Source organism: Neolamprologus multifasciatus, chromosome 20 (assembly GCF_963576455.1).
Source record: "Neolamprologus multifasciatus chromosome 20, fNeoMul1.2, whole genome shotgun sequence".
NCBI lineage: Eukaryota > Metazoa > Chordata > Actinopteri > Cichliformes > Cichlidae > Neolamprologus > Neolamprologus multifasciatus.
This window is the reverse complement of record NC_140458.1, coordinates 17,634,504-17,656,031: the sequence shown is the minus strand read 5'-3', so window position 1 is coordinate 17,656,031 and position 21,528 is coordinate 17,634,504. Positions and strand designations below refer to the sequence as shown.

Below are 21,528 nucleotides of genomic sequence, written 5' to 3'. Positions count from 1 at the left end.
GCAAGCCACTTCACCCGTTGCCTACTGGTGGTGGTCAGAGGCCAGTGTCCGGCAGCCTCGCCTCTGTCAGTGCGCGCCAGGGTGACTGTGGCTACAATGTAGCTGCCATTACCAGAATGTGTGTGTGAATGACTGGATGTGTAAAGCGCTTTGGGGTCCTTAGGGACTAGTAAAGCACTATACAAATACAGGCCATTTACCATTAGCTAATGTTAGTAAACTCTCCGTAGTTTTTCAGACAAACACGTTAATATGATATGAAAATTCACATTATTTTATGTAGATGACTGTTCATCTTCTGTGTCTTCTATTTTCAAACTGTTAGCTTCATTCAAAATTCACGCTCTATTTTCAAGACACACTAAATCCCCAGGAGGGATTGCCCAGAGAGTTAAAAAGCGTTGGTGAAATGGGGGTAAATGATGTTGGCAGTATGTCGCTGTGCTATACTGGATGAAGTATGATTTATCGAATACGTTCCTATGTAATGCTGATGTTGCAGTGATGTGCACCACTGGATTTTTGTAACCTCTTCCATTGTGTTGCTACAGTTACAGCTGGGTTGAAGAAATGAGTGTACAATCATATTGGTTTTTTAGTTCAAGTTCAGTTTTATTTATACAGCACTAAATCACAACAACAGTCACCTCAAGGTGCTTTATATTGTAAGGTAGACCCTACAATAATACAACAGAGAAAAACCCAACAATCATATGACCCCCTATGAGCAAGCACTTTGGCGACAGTGGGAAGGAAAAACTCCCTTTTAACAGGAAGAAACCTCCGGCAGAACCAGGCTCAGGGAGGGGCGGGGCCATCTGCTGCGACCGGTTGGGGTGAGAGAAGGAAGACAGGATAAAGACATGCTGTGGAAGAGAGACAGAGATTAATAATGATTCATAATTAACAGCAGAGTGCCTAACACCACTCTTCACAGTGAGTCAAAAGGGGTGAGAGATGCCGAAACACAGTGCATCATGGGAAGTTCCCAGCAGCCTAAGTCTATTGAAGCATAACTAAGGATGGATTCAGGATCACGTGACCTAAAGTCAAAAGTCAAATTTATTTATATAGCACATTTAAAACAACAACCGTTGACCAAGGTGCTGTACAATTAAGATAATTAAAAGAAATAAAAACATAGGGAGATATGATAAGAGTTAAGAAAGAGAATCATGAAATTAGAAGATTTGAGTGAGAAAGAAGATGAATAAAAGTAATACAAACTCATTCTGATTTAAAAGCCAAGGAATAAAAGTGTGTTTTCAGACGGGTTTTAAAAGTGTCCAATGTTGGGGAGGTTCTGATGTGAAGGGGCAGTTCATTCCACAGTTTAGGAGCAGTCACAGCAAAGGCCCAATCTCCTCTGCTTTAATCTGGACCTCGGGACAGCCAGGAGCAATTGATCCGCAGACCTCAGTGATCTTGCAGGAATGTACCAGTTTAAAAGATCAGAAAGGCATGAGGGTGACCTAGCCCTGACAAAAAAGGAACCTGACTTTTTAACAGTGGCACCAAAAAGCAGCACACACAATAATGTGTTTCACAGTGTGTTGTTTCACGTAAACAAGACACTGATTTTCAGCATGCCTCCATAGTAAAAGAGATCGGTGATAAACTGACTTGCTTATGGTCCAGATCTGTTTTAATACTTGATGGGGAAAAAAGATATGACAAAGGAGGCTTCATGTCATGGGCCTGTCCTTACAATTTCTGTATAGTTTCTATGTAAAAAATAAATAAATAAAATAAATAGCACTCCGGTGATTTGTCTGGGGTGTACTCTGGCTCTTGACTGCTGACAAACAGCTGAAATAGCCCCCATGTTAAGTTGAGAACTGATTTTAAAATCAATCTTGAATGTTTTTGAATGATAACATATTACCCGAGCAGGACATTTTGCTCTGACAGTGAAACCTTACTTGTGCTTCTTAGTCTAAATTTACCAGGCTCTTGTATTATTGAACTACCTCTAAGTTTGGGTTCTGTAGCTAGACGCCTTCCCTGCTTTTAACATTGGGCTTCAAACCATCCTCTTTGAACTGGATCAGGTAACCCTGAACCATCCTTAGATTAGGCTGCTGGGGGATGTCCCATCTTTGCACTGAACATTCTGGTTGTCTACTTGCTCTGATAGTTTGTTTTGTGCCATGGCGAGGTGTATGTCTTACCGTTCAGCTGATCTGTGCAGATAACTGCCCTGATAACTGAACCTGGTTCTGCTAGAGATTTCTTCCTGTTAAAAGGGAGATCTTCCTCCACACTGCCAAGTGTTTGCTCATAGAAGCATAGTCTAATACCTGGAAGTCTCTAATACTGCAATATTGTCACCATCACAATGTGCGGTTTTTCTGTTTAGCTTTATCTGTCTGGTTATTTCAGAAAGTCAATGGTGTTCTGGAGAGCCCCACAGGCACAGGTAAGACTTTGTGCCTGCTGTGCGCCACCCTGGCCTGGAGGGAGAACTTCAAGGACACCATCTCTGCTCGGAAGATAGCAGAGAGGCTGGGCAAGGAGATGTTTCCAAACACACCTCTGTCTTCCTGGGGGACAGCTGCCACTGACGGTGACAAACCAAGTATGTTTGTATCATCTGCACATCACGAGTCCTTTCTAATTTTACCGGTCAGAAAAGAATAACAGATGCATATGCACACATACAGACATGCTGTGTGCTACATTACTGTACAAAACAAAATGAGCTGGCACTGATTTCTTTATATTTTGGTAAATGGACTGTTTCCTATGTAGTGCTTTTCTACTCTATTTGAGTGTTCAAACCACTTTAGACTATGTTGAAGAATAAAGGTCATCATACCAAATATTGACTTCCACCTTGTTAGACTTGTACAAATGCTGATTTTGCCTTATGTACAATATTTCTGTGTATGTTTGGACACATATGCATGTTTCAGTAAATTGTTAAATCCTATTTTCCTAACAAAATATAAACTCCCTCTTTGTGATTTCTTCAGGAATATTTCCTTTGGACTTTCAGTGCATGTTCCAAAGCTGTTCTTTAGTTGTCGGCTACTTTGTGTTCCATTTCAAACATATTGACAATAATTTGAACCAGAACTTTGATATTTTGATTCATCAGACCTGTCACCATTGATTGTCATTGATTGTGTAATTTGGAATACTTTGTCCTTTTCTCTATATCATGTGTACACAGAATGTAGTGTAATTCAGTTCAGTTTTATTCATATAGCACCAAATTACAACAACAGTTCCTCAAAGTGCTTTTTATTGTAAAGACCCTACAATAATACAAGGAAACGGAGAAAACCCCAACAATCATATGACCCCCTATGAGCAAACACTTTGGTAGGGATGGAAATGGATAAGAATTTAGCAATTCCAGTTCCATAATTGATATCACTTTTTGATTCGATTCCTTATTGATTCTCAATGGCTCTACTTTGAGGAATATATCAAAGACATTACCTTCATGCAAATCAGTTACATCCTGCATGGTCAAATGTTTGTGCGTGTTGGAGGTATTTGCTCTCTTTGCTGTGATCAGTGTTGGTGTCATTACTCCAAAAGAGTAAAGTTAAAACAACACTTTTCTTAAAAGTAATGCAGTACCTTACTTAATTACACTCAGGACAAAGACATTTGTTATATTACTCTGTTACAGTCGTAGAGCAGCTTTGTGACCAGGCTGCTGACAGTAATAGCAATCGAGGTTGTACCTTTGACTGCAATGTATAGGTTTCTTACCACACCTAGGGTCCAAGCTTTCAGCACTAGTTGCCCATGGAGGTTTTACCTCCACAAACCTTGGTCTCCCCACAGTCATCTATGGGGAGCTAGGTAACATTCAGCCACATTTGCAGCTTCCTCTTCTGTCTTTGGATTGTTCTCCTTCACCCATGTGCAGACATCTGGATGAAGCATGTGAATAAACTGCTCTAAGATGACGGTTTCCCCAATCTCTTCTTTACTCCGACTGTCACGTCACGTCCATCGCTTATAGAGCCCCTTTATCCAGTTGAAGGTTTCTCTAACACACAGTTCCTCTGGTGCTCTGGAACTGGTATTTGTAGGTCTCCTCTGTCACATTAAAGTTAGATAACACTGCAGCTTTAATAGCATCATAAGAGTCAGACTGTTGTTAATCCATGTCAGCATAAGCCTCAAGGGCTTTGCCATCCCTGTGTTTTAGCTATGCGTTCAAATCGTACAAAGAAACGTTCAGGATGCTCACCTTCCTTAAAGTCTCGTATTCTTGTTGAGGCTGTGCACTGAGTGGTTGAGATGGAGGAGGCAGCTCAGCTTGGTGCTCCCACAGCTGATAGCTGAGGCTGCTGTTGTAGAAATGTCACTCTGGACAGAAGGCCGATAGAGAAGTTCAGAATAGACATCATGTTGCAGCTTTGGTATATTATTCCTCAGCTGTTTAATCTGTTCAAGCAGTATTGTTTTTGTTCTTTTGGTCATTGAATGAATTCTCTAATTTCATCAAAGATATCAGGTTCAGAAATTTCTTTACCACTGGCTCAAAATCATCCTCGTCAGCCATCGCTCCTTCTGTTGGTGGATCTAGCTTATATGTTTTTCCACCTTCTCTTTCTTCAATGTCAGGAAGGGAACTTTTCCTTGTCCCACCGGTTTTTCCACATCCTACTTCTCTCATTTAGTGTGTTTTCCTCTTTAATTCACTTCTGACACCACAGTTACGCAGAGAGGTATGGTGAAGATAACAGCAGTCAGCACTCTGAGTTAACAGAGAACAAGTGTAGTTTATTGGCCCATCTTTGGCACACACAGCAACTTCCTAAATAACGGCCTATCCATCTCTCTCTCCCACATCCTGCATCCTGAAATATATTTGTTTAATGTGCCCATTAAAGTACATATCTTGTTCAAAAATGACTCCAAGATTCCTCAGTGTTACCGGAGAACAAGATAATGGCATCTGGTTAGACACCATATTTTCAGAGCTGAGTACACTGAACTCTATTTGATCTGAATTTAGAAGCAGAAAGTCAGAGGCCAAGAGGTTAACTGATTGGTGTGTGTTATCTATGGCGTTATTTTTGTGCCACTATTCTGAGCGCATGTAAAAAAAATATTTGTAGGTGCAAGTGTTGCATTTTGAGGAGAAATTTATTTTGAGTGAAGAAAAGCTAAATTTGAGTGAACAAAATGCATTACTGCGTGCAAAAACTATATTTCAGTGTTTGCTATTATCCACACACACACACACACACAATAGCAGCCCCTCTCGCTCAGTTTTTTGCATTTGCGCTTGCTTGTAATGTGTTGCTCACGCTCTCAACATTTCTGCCCATGCACGCTCAACTCTTTCTGTACACCGTTATATTTGTGCCACAAAACCAGCCAATCACAGACTTGGATGCAAAAAAATCTGATTGGCTGTTCTGGTCTCCAATCAGCTCGAAATGACGAAATGCAATATCCCAGAATCCATTTCGTCCAAAACTCAAACGAGGCAGTGGTGGAGGAACACAGAGTGGCAGAGTTTGAAATATTACTCTTTCTGGGTCACAAAATAAACTTTTAAGATATTTTCATGCGAGAATGGTGCTGTGTAAACTTCAAATGTCTGCTCGATTAATCAAGACTCCCCATATTTGCATAAGTGCTCTAATGTTTTCAGAGATGCCTGTTACCCACCAGCTGACCGGACTGGCCATTGGGCATACAGGGCATTTGCCCGGTGGGCTGATGGTGATTTTTCATTTTTATGTTTGTTTGTTTTTCTAACAGTATAAACAATGAAAGGTGGTGGATTAGTCAATTGGTCATGATCAGCTCTAGGCTGGACCAATTACAATACATCCGTATTGAGGGGAAAAGGAACGCGATCCGTCCCGGACTTCAGCGAGAATGAGAAAGACACAAAGCTGGAGTTATTCTGTCTTTACGCTGTCAGCTGCCTCTTCTCCTCTCATTCTCTCCCCCTCCCTCTCCTGTTGGTACTTCAATCATGCAACTGATCACTGATCAGCTGATCATCTCTCTTGTTTGTTTATCGCCCACTTTGCGCCAGAAACAGGAAACCAGCGGATGTCGCGCTAAACAACAGCAGCACGTTCAAGCTTGATAAGCTGTTAGAATTTATTTAATATTATTTTCTAGTATCAGCTGATGTTTGCTGGAGCCACAGCCGTAAAAGCTGCTGGTCATGATATCGTTTTGGAAACATGAAGGTGATACAAATCATACATATATACCAACAAGACAGTGTACGTCACTGTCACAACAGCGTTCGTTTTAGTTCAAAGGCTTTATGGTTTTTCCTATAATACCTGGTGGTGTAGTCGGCTGATTTTGTTTCTCAGTGCAGCTTTATATATTATGTTTAACCCGAGTGACCACCCGGTCAGCTGGTGGGTAACAGGCATCTCCGAAAACGTTAGAGCACTTATGCAAATATGTGATGTCTTGTTAATCGAGCAGATATTTGAAGTTTGCACAGCACCATTCTCACATGAAAATATCTTAAAAGTTTATTTTGTGACCTAGACAGAGTAATATTTCAAACTCCGCCACTCTGTCTTCCTCCACCACTGCCTCGTTTGAGTTTTGGACGGGTGGGCAGAAATGTTGAGAGCGCGAGCAACACGTTGAGAGCGCGAGCAACACGTTGAGAGCGCGAGCAACACGTTGAGAGCGCGAGCAACACGTTGAGAGCGCGAGCAACACGTTGAGAGCGCGAGCAACACGTTGAGAGCGAGCGCAAATGGAAAAACTGAGCGAGAGGGGCTGCTATTGTGTGTGTGTGTGTGTGTGTGTGTGTGTGGATAATAGCAAACAATGAAATACATTTTTTGCACGCAGCAATGAATTTTGTTCACTCAAATTTAGCTTTTCTTTGCTCAAAATAAATTTCTCCTCAAATGCAACACTTGCACCTGCAAATATTTTTTACATGCGCTCAGATTGTTTTTACGTGCGCTCAGAATAGTGGCACAAAAATAACGCCATAGTTATCTGGCTTCATGGAGAGATAGAGTTGGGTATAGCAGTGAAAATGTAGTCTAGCATGAAGTCTTCTGATGATACTGCCTAAAGGGAAGCATGTATAATGTGAACAGAATTGGTCCTAGCACTGAACCCTGTGGAACTCCATGATTAACCTCAGCGTGTGAAGAGGACTCTCCATTTACATGTACAAATTGGAGTCTATTAGATAGATATGATACAAACCACTGCAGCACAGTACCTGTAATACCTACAGCATGTTTTAATCGCTCTAATAGGATATTATGGTCAACAGTATCGAACGCTGAACTGAGGTCTAGCAGGACAAGCACAGAGATGAGTCCACTGTCAGAGGCCATAAGAAGATCATTTGTAAACTTCACTAATGTGATTGTTGTACTGTGATGAGTTTAGAAATTTGACTGAAAGTCTTCAAATAAACTATTCCTCTGCAGATGATCACGTAGCTGTTTTACCACTAATATTGTTTGTTTTGGTTTGTTTTTTTTTATTTGTTTGTTTGTTTTAGATAAAAGGAAAGTTGGAGATTGGTTCATAATTAGCTAGGACCTCTGGGTTAAGTGATGGCGTTTTAATTAATGGTTTAATCATTGCCACTTCTGCTGAATAGTTGATAGAACAGCTGAAGGGCCAGATGCAGCTCTGCTGTGTCCTGTACTAGGTGTTTGATGGATTTCTTTCCCATTTCTCAAGGACATGACGTTTAAATATTCTTAATATTTAAGGTGCTGAACATGGTCCACTCGGACTGAATGTCCCCAGTCTCCTCGAAATGCTGTCTAAGTTCAGATCCGGCGGGCTGTTCCAGCGACACCCCTGCAGGTCTCGTTGCCCAGTAGGATGAAGAAATTCAGGAACGAAAATACTGATAAATCAGATCAGTGCGTGAAATGTTCATACACACGATTTGTGCGTACACACTGTTAGTAAATGAGGCCCAATATCCCAGAAGTTTGACTTGATGCTATACGATGTTAATAGGTGTTCTATTAGGTTTTTTCAGCAGTGTATAAAGCCCTAATTGTCTTTTCTTCTTGTTCTCAAGCTTACTACACTGATGTCCCCAAGATCGTATACGCATCGAGGACACATTCTCAGCTTGCACAAGTTATTAGTGAATTAAAAAACACTTCATACAGGTAAGCATTTCTAAAAACTATTGGATATAAGTTTTTAATTATGCATGATTGTCTGAATTAGAGCTGTTCGCAATATAAAACAGTTTTATTTTATACAATTTGGGGAGGAATTCAAAACAGCTGCAAATTTCAAGGTCATCAGTTCTTGAAACAATTGTACATAAGTAAGTTATTTGTCACTGCTGGCAAGACCCTGTTAAAACTGTTACCCTCTGATGAGAGGAAACTTGGTTAGGATGGACAACCCAGGAACCACAAAAGCTGGAGCCTACCATAACCTGGAAAGTTCTACAGCGTCAGCTTCACTGTTCAGTGAAGCGACTTTTACATTGCCATGCACTGAGGCTGTCAACCAATATGCTCTTAAATCAACATTTTCAAGCTCATCTGCAATTTTCAGCTACCTACACAGATGAGTCGAAACCCAAATCCATTTAAATTGTACATTGCACAAAGTTACAAAATTATCCCGAAGCTTGTTGAAAGCTACTAAAGGTGTATGATCAAGGTGCAACTTGCTAAGTGGCATTTGACCAAATATTGGTGGGACTTTAAAGGGTTATTACATGCTACATGCTACAATCATTTTGAGGCCTTACTGAGTCCAGCACCTCTTGTCCGTTCTGGTTTTGTTGGCTATTTATGGTAATCCAGTTCTCCAATGTCTCTGTTGATTCAGGCCAAAGGTGTGTGTGCTGGGCTCAAGAGAGCAGTTGTGTATTAACCAGGAAGTCATGCGTCAGGAGAGCAACCACGTCAAAGTAAGTTATAAATGCAGTTTTAAAGATATAAATATAATGGGATGTTTAAATTGTTATGTCCAATGAATTGTATTAAACACAAAACACTGAATGTCTGCAACCTCACTACTGATTTACCAAAAAATATCTACTTTTGACAGACTCACAAAGACCAAACATCAGTTGTGCCAACTCTACTCTATTGGACTTATGCTCAGAACAGTAGCGTCACTCTTGTTCTGCTCAGCGGCCTAAAACTATAGCATTGCATAAACCAGTTCTCCATCTGCTGCAGGTTCTGGTTGGTGTGGGCCTTCAGTGTGCAGTAGATCTCAAGAACAGAGGTGCTACTGTCACCAGCTCTAGTTCAAGACGGTGGAGTTGCATTTTATCTGAGGCAGCTCAATGAAATCAACGACCACCTCAACAGCAACTTTAGATAATCTGTAGATAAGCTTTGTTGTCACTGTTGCAGGAAAACTGAAAAATAGTTTCTTTGTTCAAACTCATTGTTGGATCTCTTCGGTTTAGCATCATAAATCCAGAATAGAAGATGATGACGATGATGATGATGAACTTTTATTTTGGACATATAAAACAACCAAAACAATATATACACATACACACAGATACATGCATAAACAAAATCAAAATGACATAAAAATAACCACTCATCATCAAGTCCAACCCCATTATCAACATTCTATTCACCATATTCATCATTACCCCCACTCCCCCTCAGATGGCTGTATACACTTGCCCCACACAAAAAAGAGGGAAAAATGTAAGTATATAGATGGGTATAATAATAGATATGATTCCAATATCTATTAGCATAGTTGTATATAATATCAGTCATCAGTGCCATTCATTTCATAATGGCACAGATTTTGTAATCTATTGTTCCATCAGCTTTGAGGGATCACCTGATGAAGGCAACAGAACCACATCATCTGCAAAAAGCAAATGAGGTGACCTCCAAATCTGCGGCCATGTTATTCAGAAGGAAATAGATGGAGTGCCCACTCCGGGTCAGGGACGAGTTCCTGTGGAGGAGTTCAAGTATCTCAGGGTCTTGTTCACAAGTGAAGGAGGAAGAGAGATCAACAGACGGATTGGTGCTGCAGCTGCAGTGATGCGGACGCTACACCGGTCCGTTGTGGTGAAGCAAGAGCTGAGTGTAAAAGTGAAGCTCTCAATTTACTGGTTGATCTACATCACGAGCTGTGGGTAGTGACTGAAATAACGAGATCGTGGAAATGAGCTTCCTCCGAAGGGTGGCTGGTTACTCCCTTAGAGATAGGGTGAGGAGTTCGGCCATCCAGGAGGGGCTCAGAGTAGAGTCATTGCTCCTCCACATCAAAAGGAGCCTGTTGAGGTGGTTCGGGCATCTGACAAGGATGGCTCCTGGTCGCCTCCTGGGTGAGGTGTTCCAGGCACGTCCCACCGGGACAGGGCCCCGGGGCAGACCCAGGACACACAAGAGAGATAATATCTCTCGGCTCGCCTGGGAACGCCTTAGAGTTCCCCCGGATAAGCTAGAGGAGGTGGCTGGGGAGAGGGTTATATCATCTGCAGACAGAGAGAGAGTTGAAACCTTGTTTTTCCACTTAACAGTCACATGAAGATTTACCTTCCAAGGCCTCCCCCCGGAGGCCCCCTCACTCCCAAAGGTCAGAGAGGGGTCTCTTCCTCTCCAGTGTCTAATGGTGCCTGGGTGTGCCAGTCCACATCTAACTTACAATAACTGTGTGTGTAAAGCATAAAACACATATATGATGCTATCCTTTCTATCTCTAACTAATATCTCCATACGTATTCTATTGTAAAACACATAATCAATATACTAAGGTAAAAGAAATTTCCATCAAAGTACCAACATGAAAAAAAATATACAATAGCAGATCATTAAGAGCGACAATACAAACAGTCACACTGCCTCATGGTAACCGTTCCTGACAGTTTCAGTTCCTTCTGCAGATTATTCCAGGAAACCTATGGACAAAAGTCATTAGTAGATTCCTATTTTCACAGTTTTTTGTTTAAATACTTGTAATGCTTTAATTTGCATTAGCTATTTTTTTTAATTTCATTTTTATTCTGACAGTCCTGTTGAGTAATGAAAAAGATTTGATTATTTTCAAATTTGTAAGTTTCCTGGGTCAATCTATCTATCTTAACACATTAATTTCGTGCACAACGTTGCCAGTGATCTAGCTGGTAAAAAAAAAAAAAAAAGATAAGTAATGGGTTAGGGCTAGATGGTTAGTGGTTTGTCTTAATGTGGAATCATTTATTTGTTTTTCAGGTTCATATGTGCAGAGCCAAAGTTTCCACCAGGTCATGTGTCTACTACAACAACGTTGAAGGTAATGGTCTAACAGAGTGTAGCAGAATGGAAAAGCAGAGTGGAAAAGCATGTCCTGTTACCTTTTTATGTTTTACTGACTACATGTATAATTTAAATATTATATTATTTGACACTAATAACTCTTGTTACGGATTCAAATATTGGGGATGGATACAAGAGGAAAACCAAAAATAACCACACTGGTCCGGCCGGGTCAAGTCAAACGATGATTTAATGAACACACGCGTGGGAGATGGACACCATACAGCAGACAGCATCAGATCTCAAAATGGTGGAGCCTTGATCAAACTCTTATAGCCTCTAGTGGCCCCCACCTAATCATAAAAGCCTAAACATTCACATTCTTTCTCTCACACAGCGCCTAAGCTACGACCTTGGCTCCCTGTTTATCTGCTCCTGCTGAGATGGGGCAGTATGCTCTGTTCTCTTCTAACCAGACAAATAAGGCGATGACTTTCTGCAAACAGTATTTCTTATAACTCAGCAGTATAATGCATCATAAAACAATATCATTCATTCACAATATCAACAGTCTAATATAATGCAAATCAGTTTACCAAATGTAATAGTTATCACCTTCTTCTAATTCAGGAGCATAATGCAAACTAAAACTACATAATAATTCACAATCTTTAATTAGGGGTCTAACATGGCATAAAATAATATTATAATCCGACACTCTCGAAGTATGGCACAACCTGTGAGGAAGCACTACTGTGAGAAAGTTTGGAGTCCAGGAATGTCCAAAATGTGGATATCAATAAAATATCTACTGCCTGCTTTCAGTTGATTTAAAAAGGGGGGAAAACTGTTATGTTAAGAATCTAGTCCATGCATTTGTTACTTTGATGACAGACTATTATAATTATTTATTATCGCGCTGTGTCCGCTATTATTCTTGCTGTGGAAAATGTGATAGGCTTTCAGTGACTCCCATATAACTGAAAATGATATCCCAAGGATCTGGTTTCATTCAAGAAGTCTGACCTTACCTCACCACTGAGCGCATACACTTCATGTCCCTGTTGGTCCACAGCCTTAGTAAATGAATTTTGCCCTTGTATTTAATTTCCAGCTGCACCACAGGATACTTATGAAAATCCCCATTCACACACCTGATCTCCACCCACTCTGCCTCCAACAATGCCCCCGTCCAAACCAGGTTTTGATGGGCCAAGCTCTGCCGCGCAGCGTAGTCTGGAATGTACCCCTCTGGTACCCTACAGGAACGCTGTATGGCCCTCCAGAAATTGGGGACACAGAACACATGGCCCATCTCAATTAACAGACACTCGGAGGTTGTGCAACTGCAGCACTCCTGCCCCGACATCTGAGTGACCCATGGTAAATCAGGTGCAGTCGCCACCGGAATCATGGGGAGAGAGAGGGAGAAGAAGGAAAAGGGTCAGTAGGTCACCACAGCTGTCCCTCAGTGACTGGAGGTGATAGGACGGAGCCAGGAAGCTTCCTCGTTGGGGCCACAGGGGGTGTAATTGAAATACAGACGATTCAGTTTGCGTTTCTGTGTTTACAGTGATTGGTCTTTACCCGTTTTAACGTCCACAATTGTGGTTCCAGTTGCTGCCCAGCTTGGCGTCACGTCTTGTTCCTCCTCTCTTCCCAGGTCTTGGTGCAATATTAAAATACACAATGAGTGTTTGGAGGTTTTAATGTGAGCTGTGTTTGCTAGCTTCACCAGGCACTGCCACCAACTGATTGAGTGTCGGAGCTCAAAAGTAAACATAGAGCATCTACAAATACATCAAGATGATGTCTCCATGCGTGCGTCAGGCACCTGAAAACACATGGTGGTGAGGAGCCACCATGTGTTTTCTGTTTTCTCCTCTCTCGTTTTGTCTTTCCCGTGATCCCCCAACCTGTCATGGCAGATTGCCCTTTCTGAGCTTGATTCTGCTGAAGGTTTCTTCACTTGATTTTGTTTTATTATTGTGATTTTTCTCTTAAATATTGTAGGGCTTAACCTCGTAGAATGACGCACCTTGATGTGACTGTTTTTGTTGGTTCTATATAGCTCCTGTTTTGAGTTCAGGACACAGACTGGTGTGTGTCCCTCCTGAACTCTACATGTTTTTAATTTAGGCTTCAAACTTTAATTTTTGGATAAAGCTTGTAGTAGGTATGAAGTTAGTTATGCTGCTAGTTATAATGACACTCATACATTCTGAATGTCTTAGCATTGTAATAGTATGTATAATTAATTACACTTTATATTTTGATTACACTCTAGCCTTCTGTACATAGTATTTGATTTATTATAGTCCTTCCAGGAAAAAAATCTGTTTGAGTCTGAAGGTTTAGGACCTGCCTGACCTGAGGCATCGTCTGGGTCAAACAGGTGGTGGGTGGGATGCAAGGGGTCACCTGTGATGGCCCTGGTTTTAATCACGTTTCAGTGATTTAGTATCCTATAAATACCAGATCTCAAGCTTGATTTTTTTCTTCTTCTAGATAAGAGCACTGACAGAGATTTGGTTAATTCTATCCTCGATGTGGAAGATTTGGTCCAATTTGGCACCAAACAGAGGTTTGTAGTTCGTGTGTTCATTTTTTTGTAGTTGTCTGTTTCAGTCTCTGTACTGCACTTTCTTTCTTTGGTAAGAAATAATCATTGGTAACATTGGCGGCTGGGTGTCTCTGTGTGACACCAAACTAATGTCTTAATATTTGATTTTTCTGCTTCTGAATCAATCTGTTGAATCATTTAAAAAGTAGTTAAAAACTTTTCTGTTTAAACAAGCCTGCTGTTGATCAACATTCTTTTTAAAAATACATTTTTATTTACATGTAACCTTTTGTATTGTCTATATTGGTATGTTTATTTTAACCTTTGTGTACAGCGCTTTGTTACTGCACTCTCTCCAGTGTGAAACCTCCATTGTCATCCATCTGTCAGTAATCTACAGATGGTCACAATTTAGAAAGCTGAAGTCTTGATCAGAACAGTGAAGTGATCCACTAAATATGTGACCAAATATGGGCATTTCATTAGAGTGGGTGGGTCTGCTTATCCACTTAAAGTGGGGATATTAAACATGCAGCAAGAACTAGACTTCCAAAGGGTCCACTGTAGCATCACCTCTGCAAATTAGGAAAATTGCAGATTTATTAATATATTCATAATTATTTAATAATTCTTGTATAAAAAAAACAAACAACACACACACAAAAAATTCGATACTCTTGTTTAGTTACAAAATACTTGTGGATCCCAAGTAAATGACGCTGTGTACTGAGTGAGTGGTTGGAGGAAAACCGAAATGTACAGTTAACTTCATAAGCATTTAGACAGTTATTAAATTTTTGTATATTTGACTCTGCATGCCATACAGTAGATTCTCACAGTCAACAATGAAAATGTGATTTAAGTGTACACTTGCAAAGTGAGTGGGGTTTAACAGACATTAAGTCTTAATTGTTTCAGAATTGCAGCCATTTTTAATGCATCGTCCTCTATTTTTAGCACTTTAAAGTAGTCTGATAACTGACTGGTGTGGACTGTTCTCTCATTATTCCATCACATATTAATCAGATAACAGATCTAGAGTTGATTCCAAGTGCTGAATTTGCATTTTGTAGCAGTTCACTAGAACTTTCAATATGAGGTCCAAAGTCATATCGAAGTGAAGGAGAACATTATTACTCTAACAAATTACTCTAAAATAAATAGGAGTGGTCAAATCAACAATCTACAAGTGCCTGAGTGTGCCACAGCTGAAATAATAAATTGGCCACTAGAGGATATACAGTGGGGCAAAAAAGTATTTAGTCAGCCACCGATTGTGCAAGTTCCCCCACTTAAAATGATGACAGAGGTCAGTAATTTGCACCAGAGGTACACTTCAACTGTGAGAGACAGAATGTGAAAAAAAAATCCATGAATTCACATGGTAGGATTTGTAAAGAATTTATTCGTAAATCAGGGTGGAAAATAAGTATTTGGTCAATAACAAAAATACAACTCAATACTTTGTAACATAACCTTTGTTGGCAATAACGTTTACTATAGGTCTTTACCAGGTTTGCACACACAGTAGCTGGTATTTTGGCCCATTCCTCCATGCAGATCTTCTCAAGAGCAGTGATGTTTTGGGGCTGTCGCCGAGCAACACGGACTTTCAACTCCCGCCACAGATTTTCTATGGGGTTGAGGTCTGGAGACTGGCTAGGCCACTCCAGGACTTTCAAATGCTTCTTACGGAGCCACTCCTTTGTTGCCTGGGCAGTGTGTTTTGGATCATTGTCATGTTGGAAGACCCAGCCTCGTTTCATCTTCAAAGTTCTGATGGAAGGAGGTTTTGGCTCAAAATCTCACGATACTTGGCCCCCATTCATTCTGTCCTTAACACGGATCAGTCGTCCTGTCCCCTTGGCAGAAAAACAGCCCCATAGCATGATGTTTCCACCCCCATGCTTCACAGTAGGTATGGTGTTCTTGGGATGCAACTCAGTATTCTTCTTCCTCCAAACACGACGAGTTGAGTTTATACCAAAAAGTTCTACTTTGGTTTCATCTGACCACATGACATTCTCCCAATCCTCTGCTGTATCATCCATGTGCTCTCTGGCAAACTTCAGACGGGCCTGGACATGCACTGGCTTCAGCAGCGGAACACGTCTGGCACTGCGGGATTTGATTCCCTGCCGTTGTAGTGTGTTACTGATGGTGACCTTTGTTACTTTGGTCCCCAGCTCTCTGCAGGTCATTCACCAGGTCCCCCCGTGTGGTTCTGGGATCTTTGCTCACCGTTCTCATGATCATTTTGACCCCACGGGATGAGATCTTGCGTGGAGTCCCAGATCGAGGGAGATTATCAGTGGTCTTGTATGTCTTCCATTTTCTGATGATTGCTCCCACAGTTGATTTTTTCACACCAAGCTGCTTGCCTATTGTAGATTCACTCTTCCCAGTCTGGTGCAGGTCTACAATTCTTTTCCTGGTGTCCTTCGAAAGCTCTTTGGTCTTGGCCATGGCGGAGTTTGGAGTCTGACTGGTTGAGGCTGTGGACAGGTGTCTTTTATACAGATGATGAGGTCAAACAGGTGCCATTCATACAGGTAACGAGTGGGGGACAGAAAAGCTTCTTACAGAAGACGTTACAGGTCTGTGAGAGCCAGGGATTTTCCTTGTTTGAGGTGACCAAATACTTATTTTCCACCCTGATTTACGAATAAATTCTTTACAAATCCTACCATGTGAATTCATGGATTTTTTTTTCACATTCTGTCTCTCACAGTTGAAGTGTACCTCTGGTGCAAATTACTGACCTCTGTCATCATTTTAAGTGGGGGAACTTGCACAATCGGTGGCTGACTAAATACTTTTTTGCCCCACTGTATGGGCCACTGATATCAGGACATGAAAACTCCTCACGATGTATAGAGATCTCCATCAGACGCCCAGCACCACAGGCAACAGAAAGAGGCAAAGTCACAATGCAGGATGAAACACTGAGCATCCATGAATACATCAGCAAGATGGGCCACCCGAGGTGAGCTGCTCCAAGTATGCCAAAGACATGATCAGGAACCATCATGGACAATCCCTGCAGTGGACGTACCATCAACATGGTAGCTAGAAAAGGCCGGGTTAAAGGACAGCAGAATCCATAACGGACAGGACCCAAGTTGCAGACTGTGCAAAGGTTCCCCGGAGACTATCCAGCGCATAGTAGCGGGATGTAAGATGCAAACTAGGGCAGGCTACACTGAGAAGGACAATCAAGTGAGTGGGAAACAGGAACATCTGTGCTGCATGTGTACTAGGAGTCCCCAGGTCCTGATGGGAGACAACACCAAAGGTGGTTGAGAAAAATTGGGCCTGTGTCCTGTGGGTCTTTCAAGTAACAGAAAACCGCAGCTGTGATAGAGTGGACAGCAACATCAGGAAGGAGCACAAGAAAATAGAGAAGTGCTAAAATAGAAAATGGAGAAGGGCTAAAGTAACAACTGGTGCAGATTTGAAATGAATGAAAAGGCCTTATCACAAATGAGCCATTATCATTTGAAGGATGCTTTTTGACTTTCTTTCAGTAGTTGTCCTGAAACTTCACTACTAAGAAACAGCACCAGAGGCATGATGTTTTCTTTCATTTTAATGTCTTTTTAACCCTTCAAATTCTCTGAGTCAAAATGCAACAGTCATCTGAGCAATAAATCTTAAAAGCCTTAACAACCACCTCCCCTAACAGTGCAGCAACTCGTCCAAGAACCACTGAAACTCAGTAACTGCTGGGCTATATGGTCACCGGCTAGTGGATGGAAACTATACCTTTTGTACTATGTTATCTCTTTAAACAGCTATCAGAATGAATCAGTTTTTCCGTAAAGTTCATGTATTTGAATTCGCATTTGCAAATTCTTCCACAGAGTCTGTCCTTACTACCTCTCCCGTTCACTGAAACAACAAGCAGATGTCATTTTTATGCCATACAACTACCTGCTAGATCCAAAGGTAAGCTCTGTCATCCACATTACATCTGAGGCTGACATATGTGACCATAAATGAGCATCAACAGAGACTTTAGTGTTGTGATTGGCACTGTCATTTCTAATCTCTATGAGATCCCTCTCTCATTCCACAGAGCCGCAAGGCACACAATATCGACCTGAATGGAGCTGTGGTTATCTTTGACGAAGCTCACAATGTGGTAAGGTTATACCCTGTCAAATGTATTCACTAAAAATTGGCATTGTTGTATATAAAAGCTTCGAAGACCACAAGTGACCCACTACTAAACGGGGATGGTCTACACTAGAGGGATTCAAATTCATTTTAACTTGCAGGCCACATCGAGCCTAATTTGAAATCAGAGAGGCTGGCCTACTCAAACCATAAGGACATATTAAAACCAATGTTTCCATATTTTCCTTTTGTTTTAGTGTAAAGAAATACAAGTGCAAAAAAAACCATTCACCTTTAAAGAACTGTCCTTTTGAAAACCAGATATTGAACTAATATCTTCAGAAAAATGTGTGGTTTTTACTACATCCCATGTCATTAGTGTGCATTACAATTTATAGATCGCAGTAGTATTTTGCAAATGAACAAGTATTTTCTTCTATGAACTGAAAAACCTGTCAAAGCATATATTCTCCTGTATCATCATGCCATGTATATAACTTGGAGATTTCACAGTGTAATCTTCACATTCTGTCAACTAACCACACTCTCTTTTGATTCACCCACTAATTATACTCACAGTATTCATTCACTGTATCTTTAGGAATTTGCTCACTTTGATTGTAGCCGACTCTCTATCAGCACGGCCTCTTCACCTGTCCCTCCTCCACATTCCTGCTCAGTATGTCAGAGCTTTAGTTACTCCTCGGCCCTCTTTAGTAATACTTGTAATAAATGTAGCCTGTTTACAGCTCTGGAGTCCCGGGTTCACACCCTTGAAAAACCTGTATCTAGCCAGGCCCATGTAGCAGGTGCAGCCAAAGCAAGCATAGCCACCGTTAGCTTTCGCCCAGCAGATTGTCCCAAGCAGCCGGGAAAACGGGACAGCTGGGTGACAGTCAGCAGGAAGTGTAGTCCTAAACAGAGGCCCCGGTACACCACCACACCTGTCTATGTCTCTAGTCTCCAGTTTGGTGACACATCCTCTGAGGAGCAAACTCTAGTAATATGCTAATCTGTTTCGACACATGTGAAGCTCGAGACACGAGCAACAGATATAGAAAGTGAACAATTTACAGGATCTCCTGAAAACCCTCTTTTGTCTGATCATTTTCTTATAACATTTAAATTTACAGTTAATGCACAATGCAAGGTGCTGCATATTTAAGGCATGATTCATTATTGAAGAATGTGATAAATACGTGACCATGAACTCAGGGTCAAGGTCAGAGGTCACGCTTTCTGAAAATCCTACTTACCCTGATGCTGAGGTGTAGCACTGGTGCCTGCCAATGTTATAATATTTTTTTGGTCAATCATTTCAGCAGTAGAGAGCAAAACAACATATTTGGGATTTTTGCAAAGCAACAATCTAAGCATATGTCATTCTTGATTAAAGCTAATTTGTTATGATTATTAATGTGAACACTGTTCTGGAACATGCTCATCACGTTATTTTCATCTATTTATTACACAATGGCCACTTTTCCTTACAAAATCTCATTCAGCTTAATGCAACAACTACTGTAACTTGAGACAAAGGACTCCTTGGTTGTGATGGTCTAATGCCAGTTTGCTCCACTAAAATCTATGTTTTTGTGGACACAACATTCTCAGACAAACTCTACATTTACATTACCTGTACTATCATTCTTTGACATGTAGTAACCACACACCATTTTCATTTCATTCACTGGGTTTAGAGGTTCTATATAAATAAAGTTACTATTTACAAAAACATTGGTTGCACAGACTTATAATAATGTTTAAAATAAATATTTGTTATTTGAATTATGCTGATAATTACTTTTGTTGATACTATCCCACCTGATCTGATGTCTCTTTTATTTGCAGGAGAAGACATGTGAAGAATCAACATCGTTTGATCTGACTCCTTATGATGTAGCCTCGGCCATCAATGCTGTGGACAGGCTGCTTGTGGAGCAGGCTAAAGAAATCAGCCACAAAGACTCTGTGAGTGAAGACGTCAACGTGGAATCCCTCAGCTCTGGTAAGAAAACCTTCGCTTATACACGTGTTCCTAACAGAGTTTTCCATCTAATACTTAGAGTGTATAGTTGTTTATGAATGTCATGGTACTTTGGGCTACTTGTATACTTTAAAAGTTTGGATTTACTTCTACTTTACTAGCCTTAGTTTTGCCTTGGCCTTAGTTTCATTATTACTAGTAATTTTAGTTTATTCTTTAGTAAAGCAAGTAAAAGATTGTCAGCTGCAGGTATTTTGATATTTTGTCTTTTGTTTTGTTTCAGGTTTAAAATTAGATTTGTCCACCATCGCTAAAATCAAACGTAAGTATTGTGGAGTGGGTCGTCCTGTTGGTTGATGATTGGAGGTCTTTTTCTAAACTTGTTTTCTGCTTTAACAGAGATACTACTGGATCTGGAAGCTGCCATTGATTGCTATGATGTTCCAAGTGATAAAGGCATTACCAAACCTGGAATGTAGGTGACAGCAGTGCTGAGTAGGCTTTCAAAATAAGAGCGTATGGGTTGCCCATTAATAAACTGATTATACAGTTGTTCCAAACATATGAAAATGAATAAATAAATCTCAAAGCACACTTGGTGAGAGCTGGTCCAAGAAAATAATAAATATTGTCAAAGCTTTTCCACCTTCAACAATGCAGGTTTGAAATATGATGGCATTAAAATGTTTGAGTTTTAGCTTCACAAAGATACACATATCCTTACAGAACAGATAAGAACGTGTATCTGTTCATATTTATTTTGTTGGTTCCCTGAATGCCGTTAAGGTCATGTGGAAAAAGCAGACAATGTAAGAGAGAAAGCTTCTAAGGCAACAAAGCCAGACTTGGAGTGCAGTCTGACCAGGATGAGAGTAAATTTTATTTTAAAGGCGTCAATTCGTCATTTTTCCAAAACAGACTGTCGGCATTTATTTCCACACACGTCTGAGTCGGTTCTGTTCCATAGAGTATGGTTCAGGTAAGAAAACACGCGTCACAGGTTGGTGTGTTGTATCGTTCGTGTGTGTTTTATGCATAGATTTGTGCGTTTGTGCTTCGTATGATGTCTGTTATGTTTAAAGGCTGTCTACATCCAATTTTCATTCATGGGAATGCCCTGAGAACTTCCTGACATTTAGCACGTGCATTTCCTCTCTAACCCAAAGGTTATATGCAAACTCAATGAGAAATCATAAGTGACACGCACGAGTTCACGCTTTGACCACTGCCTCACTCAGCTGCGCCTCCTATGTACTGCATGTATCAAACAAAAGAAAAATGCCCAAATTAATCTTTTAAAAAAAGGCTAAAACAATGTGGCCTCAAGAAAAACACCTGATTATAACTATTATTATAGATACATTGGTTCTTATATATAATGATCATATATATTGGATTATAACTGGAATTTATAGAGTGATTAAGACAAATTGAACATTGGTGACATCCTACATGTTATATAATTACAGAAAACTTTTTCTGCACAACATTGTTGTGCAGAAGGAAAAACTGAGATATCACATTTGATTTTTAGCAGCATGAAAAACGCTTTTCTTTTACATCCATATTTGAAATAATTGTCTATAATGTTTTGTGTGAATCAGTGTTAACTGCATACAAAAAACATTTAAAAAAAAAAAGTACATTAGTCAATTTAACCGCTGTTAAAA

General features: G+C 40.5%; 1 protein-coding gene across 3 annotated transcripts in view; it reads left to right on the top strand.

The window, feature by feature from the left end:
* The window catches only part of rtel1 (regulator of telomere elongation helicase 1), a 45,528-nt gene that overhangs the window by 3,941 nt on the left and 20,059 nt on the right, over positions 1-21,528 (top strand). For all 3 annotated transcript variants that reach the window (XR_014871415.1, XM_085144997.1, XM_085144998.1), the window contains exons 2-11: positions 2,383-2,578; positions 8,024-8,117; positions 8,797-8,878; positions 11,166-11,226; positions 13,698-13,773; positions 17,616-17,700; positions 17,831-17,896; positions 19,723-19,879; positions 20,142-20,180; positions 20,258-20,333. Coding sequence is in view for 2 of the 3 variants with exons in the window: in XM_085144997.1 (XP_085001123.1) it covers positions 2,383-2,578; positions 8,024-8,117; positions 8,797-8,878; positions 11,166-11,226; positions 13,698-13,773; positions 17,616-17,700; positions 17,831-17,896; positions 19,723-19,879; positions 20,142-20,180; positions 20,258-20,333 (932 nt within the window). In the remaining variant the exon portion in view is untranslated. The remainder of the gene's footprint in view (positions 1-2,382; positions 2,579-8,023; positions 8,118-8,796; positions 8,879-11,165; positions 11,227-13,697; positions 13,774-17,615; positions 17,701-17,830; positions 17,897-19,722; positions 19,880-20,141; positions 20,181-20,257; positions 20,334-21,528) is intronic.